Here is a 16,332-nt window from a genome sequence, read left to right as displayed (position 1 = left end):
GCATTTCACTGGTCTACTAATTTAGTCATTTTATCAAAGAATGAGATACGATTGGTTTGGCATGATCTGTATTTGACAAACTCATGCTAGCTACTAGTTATGACTTTGCTTCTAGTTGTCGCAGATATATTTTTTGATTATCTTTTCTAGGATCTTCCCAGTTATTGATGTTAAACTGATTGCTCTGTAGTTTCCTGGGTCCATTTTTTCCCCTTTCTTGAAGATGGGGAGCACATCAGCCCTTCCAATCCTCTGGTACTTCCTCAGTGCTCCAGGATTTATGAAAAATGTGGTGCAACAGTTCTGAGATAACATCTGCCAGCTCTTTCAGAACTCTGGATGTAGTCTGTTGGGTCCCGGTGATTTATATTCATCAAGGTTGGATAGGTGTCCCCTTACCATTTTCTCACTTATTTTTATTTTTGGTTCTAGTATGTCTTTTGCAGTGTTTTTTTTGGTATGTGTTGGGCTATAGTTTCTTTTTCTGTGAAGACTGATGCAAAGAATTGAGTTAAGCAGCTCTGCTTTCTCCCTGAATTCACTTAACAACCATATGGTTTGCTCTGCTTTCTCCCTGAATTCACTTAACAACCATATGGTTTGCTTAACAACTGGGTGACTACTATAAAAATTACTGTAAAATTGGATCCAACTTGTCTTATATGAAACAAGTTAAACAGGTTCCACAGTCCCAATTGTTGAAAGTCGTGGACTACTTGTATTGGACTCTATTTTACTTATGTAATTACCATCACAATAATATATACTTAAACATACCAAATGAAAGCCAGTTTGGTATAGTCTTTAAGGCATTTGGTTAGAAACCCAGAGACAATGAGTTTTAGTCCCACCTTAGGCACAAAGCCAACTAGGTAACCTTGGGCTAGTCACTTTATCTCAGCCCTAGAAAGAAGACAATAGCAAATGATTTCTGAAAACCTTGCGAAGAAACAAACAAACAAATACAACTGCAGAGATTTGTTCGGGCCCTCCCTGGGAATCAGACACAATTGAATTCAAGAAAAAAAACAAGTACAGGTAGTTCTCGACTTACAATAGTTCATTTAGTGACCGCTCAAAGTTGAGGGGATTACATGATTCCGGGCACTGCAACTGTCATAAATATGAATCAGATGGTCACTCTTATGACCATTTTTAACACTTATGGCTGTTGCAGTATCCCCATGGTCATGTGATCAAAATTGAGATGCTTGGCATTTGATTCACATTTATGACAGTTGCAGTGTTCCGGAATCATGTGATCCCCTTTTGCAACCTTCTGACAACCAAAGTCAATGGGGAAACCAGATTCACTTAACAACAGTTCGGTTAATTTAACAACTAGAGTGATTCACTTAACAGTTGTGACAAGAAAGGTCGTAAAATGCGGCAAACTCATTTAAGAAATGTTTCACTTAGCAACAGAAATTTTGGGCTCAATTGTATGTCAATACTTCCTATTTTGGATCTGGACATTGGTACGATTGTAAAGGATTAAGATTAAGCTGAGAATAAAATTAGTTTGATCCTTAGGTACTGGCTGTAGGATTTTATTTTTATTAAAACTTGCACTGTGGTTCAAGCATTAAAAATATTAGAGACTTAGAAGCTTGTTCTTGCCAAGGTGATCTTATGTAAAGCTTTGTAACAACAGTTTTACTTACTTCATGGTTAATTAACCTGATTTTACTATTGTCCTTTCTGTTAGGTGGCAGTATTCTAATGACTAGATCCCAAAACAAACACTTGGACTAAAATTTTAAAAGTTCTGAAATTTATTAATTTTGAATAACAGAAAGGATGAAAATTTTAAATTAAAGTTCTACTGCTGTCAAAAATTCATTTTCAAATCTGAACTATTTGAATATGAAGTAGCTAGTTTAATAGAAGATTATTTGTTTTGTAAGAAGGCCATCTGTATTAATTTATGTTATTTCTCAGAGTAAGCATTATTTGAGATGTGTGCAAACCATGGCTGAAAGGAGAGTCCAGCAACTGGGCCTTTGAAAGAACACTCTATATCAGGGGTCTTCAAACTTGGCCCTTTTATGACTTGTGGACTTCAACTCCCAGAATTCCTCAGCCAGGCATGCTGGCTGAGGAATTCTGGGAGTTGAAGTCCACAAGTCATAAAAGGGCCAAGTTTGAAGACCCCTGCTCTATATTAATTGGTGGTTGGGTTACAGTTTCTGCAGCTTCATTAGATTTAGAACCCTTGTTGGCTGATGTCCCAGTCAACCTGCCATTTTAACAAAGGAACAATATGAAACCTGATGAAGCTTATCAAGACTTTCCTAAGTGCTCAATGTTTTTTTTAAAAAAAGATTAAAAATACTGTGTTTGCAATGGAATGTTACTAGCTTGACAGAAAATCATCCCAAAGATATTCAGATACAGATAAATTATCTCTTCCTTCCCTAACCATTCCTCAGTCTCGGTTGAGACAAAATTTGTTTTCTTATATTATTACTTAACATAAATTATTTGATGGAATGTGTTAGTTGAAAGCAAATAGTTCAGTTGATTTAAAAATTTCTAAGGATTAATCTGCCTGGAGTTTGGCTTTCGTTTTTCTTTTCCATTTGCTAATATAGGACAAGGCGTGATAATGTTAAACACTTTTGCCAAAATATACTGTTCATTTGAAGCTAATAAAAGAGCACCCTAAAAGTCTGCACCCGAAACAATTCTCTCTCTCTCTCTCTCTCTCTCTCTCTCTCTCTCTCTCTCTCTCTCACACACACACACACACACACACACATACACACACACACACATATACACAGACAGACACAAACACATACACATGTTACAAAGGAGAGCTACAATTAGTGCTGTATTACACATTAAAAAAGCAAACAAATGAACATAATCTAGAACTATTTTGCCTTTTACTAAAGTTATTTGTAAAATCAATAGATACTTGTCAGTTGTTTTGATGGCCTTGGAAGACATCTGATCCACATTGATACAATAGTTATCTCTTGCAAGGAAACCTCTGTTTCTTGCCATATCAGCCTAATGTCGGGATAAATGATATAGAATAGCACATGTTCAACATATATAGAATGTGTTTGTTTGATTAACATTGACATTCATCTATTGTATAACAGTTTTTCCTTGTTTAAATAACCAATTACCAAATGTATCAGAGTTTAATACTACTCAGAATGATCTCATAACAGATGACTCATCGTTTTACAGCAGAAAGGGTGACTTCTGATACTGATCTCAGCCGGTACACTAGGTCTAGCCATGCAACTTTCACAGAATGAGCAAAACTGCACTCCTCCTCCTGTCATATCAACAAAAGCATTACAGCAGACATGTCAAACACAAGGCCCGGGGGCCGGATCCGGCCCGCGAAGTGGTTTCATGTGGCCCGCAAAGCCATCCTGGAAACAGTGAGGGAACGGCCCCCACTGCCTTGGCCCTGGCCCAGAGACCCTCCTTCTGCCAGAGACCCTCAGATCTGTCTCACTCCTGCCCGGGCCCCCATAGGCACCCTTGATGCGAATGATGTAGAGCTGGCCATGCCCACCCAGTAGGCCATACGCACTCTAGCCACGCCCACCCAGTAGGCCATGCCCACCCTGGTCATACCCACCCGGCTCCCTGAGGGCAGCCGCAATGCTGATGCGGCCCTCAATGAAATTGAGTTTGACACCCCTGCATTACAGGTACAGTATTAGCAATTGCTCTAACTGAAACTACCAAATTGTTTCCTGTGAAGTTAGTGTCAATATTACTCTTTTCTTCCAAGAAGAGGATTGGTATCAACATCTGCCTTTCCCCATTCCTTATTCTCCAGAAAAACTAGCACTCCCCTGCCTGGTTTTGCTGATAAATGCTTCTCTTCTGACAGGATAGTATTTCCTCTTTGATGGTATACATAGATGATACCGTATGCTTTGCTGATGCACCTTCTGAATTCTTTGTGTATTTAGTAATGTTCTTTTGATTAGTTCTCTATTTCAGTCTATAGGCTGTTTAAGCATACTGTAGCTGTCCTTCCAAGTATAATTATTCTGAGAATTACAGATTCAAATTTAGAAACATACCTTTTGATTTTTCTCTATTTTTCTGGAAAGGTGCATTGCTGCTTTCTTTTGACAAATTCTAACGATTTTTGGAAAGCATTCTACCAGAATATATGATGTAGAAATCATGTTAGAATCATATAAAAAGATTCAGTGAGATAATATAAAAATAAATACATTTAATTGAGTCATTAGATTTCAGTGAAATAACATAAAGAAAATACAAAATAAAACAATGATATTCAAAACAGGAAGATGAAAAAATAAAGCACAAAGACTTATTGTATTGCTGTGAATAGTAAGGGGGAAAGCAACTATAAGCCATAATGATTTGTTTTAGCATTCTTAGCTTTAGTATTTATGTCGTGTTAATTGGAATACCTAAAAGCTTATAGTAAGTTTATATTACTGATTGTAAGATATAAATAGTATTAAAGGCGAAAACTGCAAGCTTTCTTGGAAAATACAGAACCATTGTATTTTTTCAAGGAAAATAGGCTATCTTGCCAGATTGCTGATGCTAGAAATATCTATGCATCATCTTTTATATTATTTAGTTTTAAAATGTATAGATGTTCAACAAACATTCAAATAAATCAAATCAAATATTTTGGTAAATGGAAATTATTATATCTTCCTGCACTCTTTATATGCCATAAAATATTACCTGTTCATAGCAGATCAAGTACTGTAAAAACGTCTTTATAAAATCTGGTTTTGAGAATCTGGAGGAAAGAACTTTTTGTGATTTAAAAGATATACAACTCCTCAGGAAAGGAAACTGCCTCACCTATTTAAATTGGGAGGAGGAGTTGTAGATTGCAGAAACACTAAGTCTGGACTTTAATCTTCCAAGTACCTCAGTGTACCACACCTATTTTATCAGTGACGTTTAATTTAAGCAAAAACCAACATGTTACAAGGAAATAGCAATACTGTCCTTCTGTTACTTGCTGCTTTCCGAACACTGCCAATGTTGGGGTTGTGTTTCTTCATTTGTTTTGTAGCATACTGTGCAAGAGCAGGTAAGAAAGCCATTGGAATGTTACCTCTGAATATTTTATCGTAAGATACCCAAATTTTAAGAAGTAATGAATCATTATCTTAAATACAGGTGTGAAAGTTGAATAAAGGAAACACTCCTGAATAGAGTTAAAAGATGTTTAATGTAGAACAATTCAAGATATTTGAATTTCTATATAAAGATTTATTGCTAGATTAATTCTATGTGGTCTCATTTCATTTCATCATTTCAGTATAATACAATAGGTTTTCAGCATTAGATCAAAAGCATGGAGAAGGTGTTACATTTTCTGATATCTTGAATTAAAAGGACATACTATAAGCTTGGAAAGTTGTTCACTAGAATCACATAATGTACTAAACCAGGTCATTGGTTTGGAGTTAACATGTTGAGCATTGTGTTATATACTTGTGAGTAGTGCTGCCACTCTTCATTAATTTGAACAGACATCCTACCCCAAGATAAGGACAGTTATGTGAGCGTAACTCTTTTTGATTTGTAAATCATAATTTACTGCTTATTTTTCTTAGTCTAGTCAATTATGGCTTACTCATTAAACTATGTTACATGTAAATCAAATCACTGTTAGAGAAGATATGCAAATTCATTTGTTTACATGATTTGAAAGACTTATAATTAAGAATTTAGTCAAAACTAGATTACACCGAATATACTGAAACTTTTAGGGTATTGTACACATTATTACAATAAATTATTACAAATAAAATAAATTCTCTATTTACGATCCTGTTGTCCCTATTCAGGGTAGAGTCTGGCTTGATTCACAGAATTAACTGAAAAGCATTGTGAAATTTTGTATTGATGTTGATTATATTTAAACAAGTGCGTACTTTGTCCAAATGCAGCCTTTAATTACCAGGAATTCTTGCATGCATATTTAGCCTCAAGGTATTATCTTATCTGAACAGAATGGCAAGGGGAAAGGCTGAAGTAAAAGTAAAAATGACCTTTGGCTTTAAACACCTGACCCCTTTGCTATAAATACTAACACAGTTTAAGTATATAAAAGTTAGGTTTCTACAGCAGTACTGTATTACAGAGTTAATTTGTCAAAATGGCAGTGTAACAAACCAACAGTCAGCCATGGTTTGATGCTGATTATGCATGGATCCCTGAAGCTATGTGAATTTTGGAGTGGGTGTTGGGCAAAGTAACTCAAACAAATTCTTTGTTTTCCTTTGTGGTTTCTTTGCTGTTAAGCTATATGGATCTAGTTTAGTTTTCATAGCCAAAGGAATGATAGTTAGCAAAAAGAGGAGATATTGGAAACTTATGATGACACATTAAGGATTAGAGAGGATTCTGGGGGGAAGCTGCACAATCGAAATATTTATGGATCATGTTAAAAGGTAAAGGGTAAAGGTTCCCCCGCACATGCGTGCTGGTTGTTTCCGACTCTAGGGGCCGGTGCTCATCTCCGTTTCAAAGCCGAAGAGCCAGCGCTTGTCCGAGGACGTCTCCGTGGTCATGTGGCCGGCATGACTATCTAGACCGGGATGCCTTGTGCACAGTCACTCATGCACTCGTGACCTCCCGTTTGGACTACTGCAATGCTCTCTACATTGGGGCTGCCCTTGAGGACTACTCAGAGGCTCCAGCTGGTGCAGAATGCAGCCGCGCGAGTGGTGGTGGGGGCTTCCCGATACTCCCATGTAACACCTCTACTCCGTGAGCTGTATTGGCTTCCGGTTGTCCTCCGGGTAAGATTCAAGGTGCTGGTTACGACCTATAAAGCCCTAAATGGCATGGGTCCGGGTTACTTATGGGAGCATCTGCTGTCGGCATCAACTTCCCTTCGTCCAGTGCGCTCCCACAGAGAGGGCCTCCTTAGGGTGCCGTCGGTCAAAGAGTGTCGACTGGTGGCCCCCAGGGGGAGGGCGTTCTCTGTGGGCGCGCCAGACCTTTGGAACTGTTTACCGGTGGAGCTCCAGACGGCTCCCGACCTTCGCTCCTTCCGACGTGACCTAAAAACATATTTATTTGAACAAGCCGGCCTGGTCTGATAGGTTTTAGGGGTATTTTAACATTTTGTATTAATCTATTTAATTGGGCTACTGTATTTAATATTTCTTTTAATTTTTATATATTGTATTTTATTGTATTGCCCTGTACACCATCCTGAGTCTTTCGGGAGAAGGGCGGTATAAAAATTAAATTATTATTATTATTATTATTATGACTAGACGCCAAAGGCGCACAGAACGCTGTTACCTTCCCACCGTAGCAATCCGTATTTTTCTACTTGCATTTTTACATGCTTTCAAACTGCTAGGTTGGCAGAAGCTGGGACGAGTAACAGGCGCTCACTCTGCTATGTGGCACTCGGGATTCGACCCGTCAAACTGCCGACCTTCTGATCGACAAGCTCAGCGTCCTAACCCACTGAGCCATCGCGTCCCTTATGGATCATGTTATACATGCTAAAATGAATTAGATAGCTTAATACCTAGTGGGCTTTTGATTTTTTATCCAGAACTAGACAATCTAGGATTCATTGGGTCACCCTTTCAGGGATATTTCCTTACTAGAGTCCTCAGTGCCTTCAACAATGACAGAACTTCTCATGTTCTGCCTTCACTGGAAGAGTTGGGATACATTTATAAATGTGCCTTGAAATTAACCTATGTTGAACTGCATAGCTCAGTCAAACATTAGCACAGGAAATGTTTTATGACATTTTGTATTATGTTGCATTATTGTTTTACAATGATTTTTACATCAAGTGTTTTATAAAATTTAAGGTACACATTCGAGGTAACTTGGTTCATAATGATTGCCCTATGATGCCCGGTTTTGCCCAATTGAAGATTTACAGGAACAAAAGTTGTAGAAGTATATAGATAAGGTTGGTTGGTTAAATCAACTGAGCTATTACTGCTAAGATTTATAGAATACTGGTGATAATGGGCCAAAGCTTACTGAAGTGTTCAAAGGCACCCTGAGTAGAAGAGTGCTAAAGAAAAGCTGCATTATAGGATGCTTGACTAGATGATCTGGGACTAGAGTTGAAAATGGTGGAAGATGAAATCAGTGTTTGCCTGTTAAAGGGCCAGCAGGTTCTCAATGAATTTTTCATCCTGAGAGTTAGAATCAGTCAATGGCAAAAGCTCTTGTTTTCTTAAACTTACAGCGTTAAATAAGCAGTGGCGTAGCGTGGGTTGTCAGCACCCAGGGCAAGGCAAGTAATTTGCGCCCCCTAACCGCACGCCTGGCACCCCCCCTCCACAGTGGGGGGCGACCCGGATCGGATTCGCACAGCCAGCACTGCAGTGAGAGAGAGTGAGTGAGCTAGACAGGGGCAGAGAGCTGCGAGTGCGAGCGCGCCCCCCCAGATGTTGCGCCCGGTGCGGCCGGCCCCCCCTGCACCCCCCACGCTACGCCACTGTAAATAAGATAAGAATAGTGCTAGTAATTAGGCCTTGCAGGCCATACACACGTTAGGCATACATTCTTATCACATTTTACAAAAACCTTGCTTAGTACTTTTGCATTAGATTGTTGGATTATTAGTTGAGAAATGGGAAACTGCTAAAGAATGACAAACAATTGACAAAGTTGTAGCTGGTGAAACATATCTTCTCTGACAAGGTTTGGTTTATATCCAAACTGCTTATTTTGTTGTTGTTGTTTCTGAATAAAATAAGAAAAAAAATCTGGAAACTGATTTTTAGTCTGTTCCCATGTCTTAACTCATATTGGCATGTCCCCAATAACAGACAGTAAGCGTGAACCTAATTATAGCTATAGAACAGAAAAAAAGAAATAAAAAGCCTTTAAAATATTTTGTAAAATATGAGCAATTCAGTGTTTGGTAGAGTTCTGCCTAAGATTCAGATGTGCTTCAGATCTCAAAAGGGCACATCACCTTTCTATTGCATTGCTAATTAAAGCAGCCATGGTTTCCACCTGAGAAAAGATGTTTTAGACCAGAGGTCCCCAAACTTTTGAGCACCAGGGACTGGTTCTGCAGAGAGAGGTTTTTCTGCGGACTGGAGGGGCATGGTTTTCATGTACTGCCTGCATCCTGCCAATGGAGCTTGGCTTGTTTGTGTGGACCGGTTTCTGGCATGCTGCGGCCCAGTACTGGTCCACGGACCGGGGGTTGAGTACCCCTGTTTTAGATAACAACAAAGAAGTGCTCGCTTGTGATAGTCTTGGTTGCCTTGGAACTTTTTCAATGATGCTTTTAAAGTTATTGTATTGTTTTAACACTGGGGGAAACAGTTGTTGTATTTACACACTTTGTGTCATTCTGCAACCGTCCATGCTTTTTGATTTGAAAAAGCCCTCTTTTTCTCATGGGATAGGTGTAGAAAGCTAGGGGGACTGCAGACTACAAGAGCTATTATTGTACTACCAAAGACAGAACATTCCAAAACAATCTTTACTATTAACAGTGGAGTTGCAAGACTCTGCATGTCACCAGTAGCAATTTCACAAGGTTTCCTTCTTTAGAAAAATAAAAAACCAAACATACAAAATAAATATTCTATAGTTAAATGCTATAGAAGATTAGGTTAATTGACAATTGATAAATGTCAGGCGCTTCTTGGCAGTTTATTCAGTTATTATGCCAAAGATTTGAACGTTTCTGTTGAATATTTTATTTTTTTAAGAGTTATACCTGTTTATTCTTGCATGTGTTTCCCATGCTAGGTAATGAGAGGGCTGAACTTTCAAATCATGTTCTGGAGTCAAGAACAAGTCAGAGTTGCTTTCACCCAGGACAAGCAGAATAAATTATATGTTTTCAAAATCCAGGATCTTCTACTCAAAGCACGTTAAACAATTTTTAAGAGCCCTAATTTGTAGCAATTATTTTGTTAATAATGTTATTCTGTAGTATTTTATGCTTTTAAAATTTATATTTTTTAAAAAAAAGGATAAACAAAGAATAATTGGATGAACTCAGCCCAATTATGTCAGATTTATCTCTTTTCAACATAAAATTTGTACTTCTTTGATTTGGTCTTATATAAACCAGGAATTCTGATCTGCAGTTATTAAGTGTTTGTGAAGTTAAATAAAATATTCCTGTTTGAGGTTCCATAGATGTCTTGTAGAAAAATGAAATGCAATTAAAAATAACATTGATCAAATGTTTCTTTTATTTATGTTTTACAAATTTAGGTCAAGAATGTCCTAAATTCACAGATCTTAATTTTGGCAATGCTGTGATTGGCACAGATCTGAAGGTGCAACTGCTTTTGTACACAAGAAGAAATAAAGAGTGTGCTGAGCTTCTTGATGAACATAATATAGCAACTTCTACACATTTTAATGTAACCAAGAATATTGTTGTTATCATCCATGGGTATAGATTTACAGGTTCTCCACCAATATGGATTGATACAATTAAAAATCTTCTGCTTGAAAAACAGGACTTCAACATCATTATAGTAGATTGGAATCGGGGTGCAACAACGGTGAATTATTTTAGTGCTGTTGCTAGTGCGAAGAAAGTGGTACCCCGCTTAACACATCTTATTGATCAAATGTTGGTAAGAAAGATACATAATACTGATATCAGAGAAACATTTTACTTGCCCAGTTAAATCTATGAATAAACTGTATATTCATTGTTGTTTCTTGTAAAAATAGAGAGCTATGGACTATAATGGGGGATCATTATCTATGTTATATAAAATGCATTGGTATTCTTGTGGAAAATGCATGAGCATTTATTCAGTTTATATAACCAATGTTTATACAACTATAATATAATGTATATTTGTTCTAGTGGTTAAGATACTAGACTAGAAACCACAAGATTGAGTTTTTGTCCCTCATTAGCCATGAAAGTCAGCTGAGTGATCTCAGGTCCAACTCACCTCACAAGGACATTGTTCTGGAGACAATAGGAGGAGGAAAGTGTTTTGGATGTGTGTACTATCTTGATTTATTTGTAAAAATACTAAAAGTGGGATACAAGTAAATAAATCTGTCCTGTTACATGCCATTTCTAAATGGATGTCCAAACTGTAGATGTGTGATCATTGCAAGAGTAACATATGGACATTCATTATTTTCACTTATTTGTAAATAAAATATGTTTTAAAATAAAACACATAAAATAAAAATTAGTCTCAGTAAGTGGTTCACCCAAACAGCAAGCATCAATTGTGGCTGCTTTATGTTTGTGAAGTTCTGTCATGGAATTTTACTGTGATAGGAAAATAATGTGAATGGACAGAGCATAGCTAAGTGGTATTGTAGAGTATTAAAAACTCCTAGCTTTATCTCCATTTATGGCTGGGAAATTGGAAAGCTTCAACCATGAGTAATGTTAAAATGTAACAAGATTCATAAATGATATGTCTGTATATACAGCACTTACTATATATCGTAGTTGTTTCTAGAAATAGTTTAATTTCAGATGGCAGCCTTGCTGGCAATACCATACAAGGCTAACTCCACATTGTATCTGAGTTACTTTGCTGAAATACATAGGTTCAAATTTCCTTGCGTATACTGTTTCATTTCACTATATTAGAAATCAAGCTGTACTTTTCTGAAAACCTTTTCTCCACTTTACGATACAAATGTATTGTACATACGCAATCATTAATCAGGGGATTAGATTACAACAGTAGCATTTCATTTTCTTTTTCCACAAAAAATTAATTTGTGTTTAACTTCACAGTGAAATGTGGAGCATCCTTATGCCACTTACAGTACAAATCTCAATCTGTTGTACTGTATAAGGGGAAAAAGAAAAATAGGTCATACTGATTTGTTATAGTTTTATTTATAAACTAACATAGTGTATGTATGGGATGGAATATGCAATAGCCTTGGCCTTAATGTTACTGCATTTCCATATTTTTATTCTGAAGTTGTTTCACTAATTATTCTTGAAACTCTATATACAGTTTAGCATATTGGCAGATATCAATGTGAGGAACTAGAATAAATTCTGTTTGAATTTCCTAATTATGTCAAATACTCTATGGTTTATATTTCTATAACCCTCTTTCAATGCCTTTTCCTCCCCATAGGAGAATGGTGTTGCTGTTGATTCTATTTATATGATTGGTGTAAGCCTTGGGGCTCATATAGCTGGATTTGTTGGGAAGGCATACAATGGCAAAATTGGAAGAATTACAGGTGAGACTTACAAACTGAATAAGCTTCAAACAGTCCTTCCAGGTAGAATTTTAGAAGCTGGCTAGTTTTAGTAGGTTTGGATCATGTTTTATGTAGCACAATTTTGTCATATAAAGTATTGTAACTCGAATTATTTTCACACTTTTTTACAGATGAAAAAAATAAAGATTCTGCAGCTGTGTCACCATACATTTCTATAAACAAGAAAGGGACAGGAATATTCTTTGAGAGATGTATGATCTGCTCTAGTCATTGCTATGCCTGCTAGACAATTTTAGGGCTTTTCACAATGGTGATATATGCCACAGGTTCACAAGGTGGATTTGACTAATGGCTCAGAGAAATGGCCAAGGGAATCCTCCAGATATTTCCTATCTAATACATTACTATAGTTTGATTGAGACATCAGTGCATTGGTTTAAATGAAAATATCCTTCAAATTAGTCTGTATCTCACATAAAAATAATGTAATGTGAAACCAATGGAGGTAACTTGGACGTAAGTTCTTGAACACTGAACAAACCTTTAAACTCTTCATAAAATGATGTCATGTTTTCTAACGTGATTTTTCTATCAGGGTGCACATTGTAGAAACTTTCCATATAAAATGGCAACTTGTCTCTTTCCTTAGTGTCTCCTTGGTACTATCTCTGTACATATACATTAATTACATTGTTGTCACTACATTTGAGATTTAGACTGATAGGAAGGGGAGTGCTAATGAGAAGTTTACTTGTTCTCCAAATAATGACTCTGTTTTGTTGTTAACTTTTGTGTTACTTATAGTAATTAAAGAATGCTTGCATATTTTTCCTATGAGCTCTGCTTTGAATCTACTTTTTAGGTCTTGACCCAGCTGGTCCCTTATTTACCAGAAAGCTGGCTAATGAGAGACTGGATTATACTGATGCCCAGTTTGTGGATGTCATTCATACTGATACTGATGGTAATTATTACATATTTGGATTTTGAGCATTCTGTGGTTGAATGATTCCCCCTCACCCCACTTGCACTTCCTGGTATGATTCCACTAGAATCTGTACAATACATATGTATGAGAGAATAAGTTCCATCCCAGGATGTGTGGAATTATTATAAATAGAGTCCAACTAGGTACTTAGGATATGCTGACTTGTGTTTGCTGACTTGGCAAAAACATAGCCAAAACTTTTTCATTTGTCTCTGAATTACAGATTTTCCTGATATAGAAAAAGTTTTCTAAACTACAGTACCACATTGGAGCAGCTATTTTTTAAGAACATCAATTCAAAATATGTTTCCTACAGCAGATATAAATTGTTTAAGTTCATTAGAAATGTTAATCGAGCTAAAACCAGTGGGTTTAGTAATAATCCTAATTATGAACAGAGGATAAACCTCAATATTTTGATATTTGTTTAAAAAACATATTTTTAGATTCATATATACCGGTATATATATATATATCTCAGATATATATATCTCGAATCTCAGATAAAGGGTATGACTAACTGATGAGAACATAATGAGTTCGAAATGATCATCTTAGCCTCCCAAATTCTTTATTAGCAATTTGAATAATTTGCACAAATAATGAGCTGTCATAGTTGACTATATCCTGTGGATAAGCCCTGAGCCGGGCCAAAACAGGAATGAAAGAGTTAATTAGCAAGGTCCATTCAAAAAGCCTTGACAAATACTTAAACATACATTTGCCTTGCCTTCCAGCTAATATAAGAGAGAAAGAACCCCGTGGCTCAGGAGGTTAAAACACTGCCTGATATATAATCAGCCCGGGTTCGAATCTCAGATAAAGGGTATGACTAACTGATGAGAACATAATGAGTTCGAAATGATCATCTTAGCCTCCCAAATTCTTTATTAGCAATTTGAATAATTTGCATATATATAATTCCATTTATATCCCGCCCTTCTCCGAAGACTCAGGGCGGCTTACAAGCTTAGCAATATTTAAACTCATGATGGTGTCTACAATAAGATATTAAACTTCTTTTAAATATATTAACAAAGGAAAAATCAGTTTAACATTGGCATTTTGCTCATCGCTACAAAAGGAAATTCCCTTTTATATATGATTATAGCTAAGATATAAAATTATGAATTTGAATGCAAATTCATAATTTGAGCAAATATTTGAGCAAATATTAGGACGTGAAGATTGAGGCTTGTAGATTCCATTTCATCTCCTAATCAAGCTTCTTGAAGAAACCACTCCCTTATTTTATGACTAATTTCAATGAAAAGTTTAGAGTTCCTGTGATGTAGATTAGTTATAATCACAAATTTCAGTGTTTTGGTAATATGCATCCTTAGCTCTTTGATATCTTAATGCTATTATTTTTCTTTTTTCTAGTTTTAATGCTTTCACAAATATGTGAGAGATTTTTGTGGACAGGAGTATTGGTTAAATGGTATATTTATTTTTTCTTCACTATGTATTTCATTGTTAGGTTTTGGACTCCAAGATCCTTTGGGAAACATTGATTTCTATCCAAATGGAGGAACAGATCAGCCTGGATGTCCAAAAACAATACTTAGTGGTAAATATAGATAAATTGATTATTATTATAGGAAGTGAGGGGCTTAGTTGTACTGAAGTCATTTGTTCATTTATGAAGGCAACTATTTTAGTGTACTTTTAGAGAATTACTACAATTGTGTACAGAATCAAATTTACCCATTAAGTAATTTTTAGTATGCTTTAACTGTTCATTGAATCCTGCTCTTGAGTGCTGTATATTAGCGAGTCTAAATCTAGATTGTTCAGGTTTATAATAGGACTGAAATTTTAAAATGTGAGTAAATTTCCTTTTTTGCCCAGGAAGGACAGAAACCCTTATTGTAGTTAGAACACATGGTGACAGCCTACCATCACTGAGAAATCAATCTGCACAAAATTTCTAGGTATTCTTGGTTGGACCTTGCTTGGAAAATGCTGGGAGAGCAAATAATCAACTTGGGAAGGAAAAGGAGGAATGGGGGAACTGAACTGCAGAAGACAAATTTCCTGTTTTGAAGTAAAAGGCAAAGAGTCACTCTTGTGTTTTAATAGAAGATCTGTGGTGGATTTTTGGTAGCTATATGGAAATGTTTTTTTTTCAGAATGTAATTTAATTTAATTTAATGTAATTCCAGTGTAAGCTATAGTTAGAAGTTTCTGGGGAGTCTCACATTCAAGTATTAACCAGCAACTACTGCTAATTCTGCAATGCTGCTACTGTTCTATTTTGTGAAAAACAACATAATTTCATAGTCTTGCATTTACTTGTTGATTCTTCTAGGATCAGCGTATTTCAAATGTGATCATCAGAGATCTGTTTTTTTGTATATGTCATCCTTACAACATAATTGTGATATAACTGCATATCCTTGTGAATCGTATATGGATTACAGGAATGGAAAATGTGTGAGCTGTAATTTTAAATCACTTCCATGCCCAGTAATAGGTAAGAGTAATGTGTTTCAGATAATATTTTATGGAGAACGTCTTAGATGTCATTCTGCAGTATATAGAACATTCTGTTATGTAATGCTTTTTAAATCTGGTACAGTGAAAAATTGTAGGAGTAAAGCTATCCCGTCTCTTTGGTAGAAAGAAAACTGGAGCCAGATGAATGTTTTTGTCGGTTGTAAACTATAGAACAAATAATTATAAATATTATATTAAAGATGAATATCATACCAAGTCACTGCACTGCACAAGATAACTCTCATCTCCAGTTTGTAGTGGAGCCAGTTTGGTCTAGTGCAGGGGTCAGCAACCTGAAACAGTGAAAGAGCCACTCGGAACCGGTTCCCTCACAAAAGGAAAAACTGGGAGCTGCAAAAAATGTGTGCGCATGTGCGTACATGAGCGCATGCTCAGAACAGAGTTTGACTGAAGAGTGGAGCCAAGGCGAGATATGCACCTACCCTGCATATTTGAATTGATTGGTTGAACTTTTTTAGTCTCACTTTTTTTTTGGAGTACACATAGCAGAGGACTGGGAGCCGCAGGAGACGGCTGAAAGAGCCGCAGGCTAGAAAGCAGAAGATTGTGAGTTCAAGTGCTGCCTTATCCGTGAAAGTCAGTTGGGTGACCTTGGGCGAATCATTCTCTCTCAGCCCAACTCATCTCACAGTTGTTATTTTTGTGGGGAA

The 16,332-nt window shown here is 36.5% G+C and overlaps 1 protein-coding gene across 1 annotated transcript in view; it reads left to right on the top strand.

Annotated features, from left to right (window-relative positions):
• The first annotated feature begins 4,892 nt into the window (after positions 1 to 4,892).
• Positions 4,893 to 16,332, top strand: part of LIPI (lipase I) — a 30,757-nt gene continuing 19,317 nt past the window's right edge. The window contains exons 1-6 of the mRNA XM_083362035.1: positions 4,893 to 5,065; positions 10,216 to 10,586; positions 12,084 to 12,192; positions 13,037 to 13,138; positions 14,643 to 14,732; positions 15,474 to 15,638. Of these exons, the coding sequence (XP_083218161.1) occupies positions 4,954 to 5,065; positions 10,216 to 10,586; positions 12,084 to 12,192; positions 13,037 to 13,138; positions 14,643 to 14,732; positions 15,474 to 15,638 (949 nt within the window). The 5' untranslated portion in view covers positions 4,893 to 4,953. The remainder of the gene's footprint in view (positions 5,066 to 10,215; positions 10,587 to 12,083; positions 12,193 to 13,036; positions 13,139 to 14,642; positions 14,733 to 15,473; positions 15,639 to 16,332) is intronic.

Source organism: Vipera ursinii, assembly GCF_947247035.1.
Source record: "Vipera ursinii genome assembly, chromosome: 4".
NCBI lineage: Eukaryota > Metazoa > Chordata > Lepidosauria > Squamata > Viperidae > Vipera > Vipera ursinii.
The sequence above is the reverse complement of the archived record's forward strand: the minus strand, read 5'-3'. Positions and strand labels throughout refer to the sequence as shown.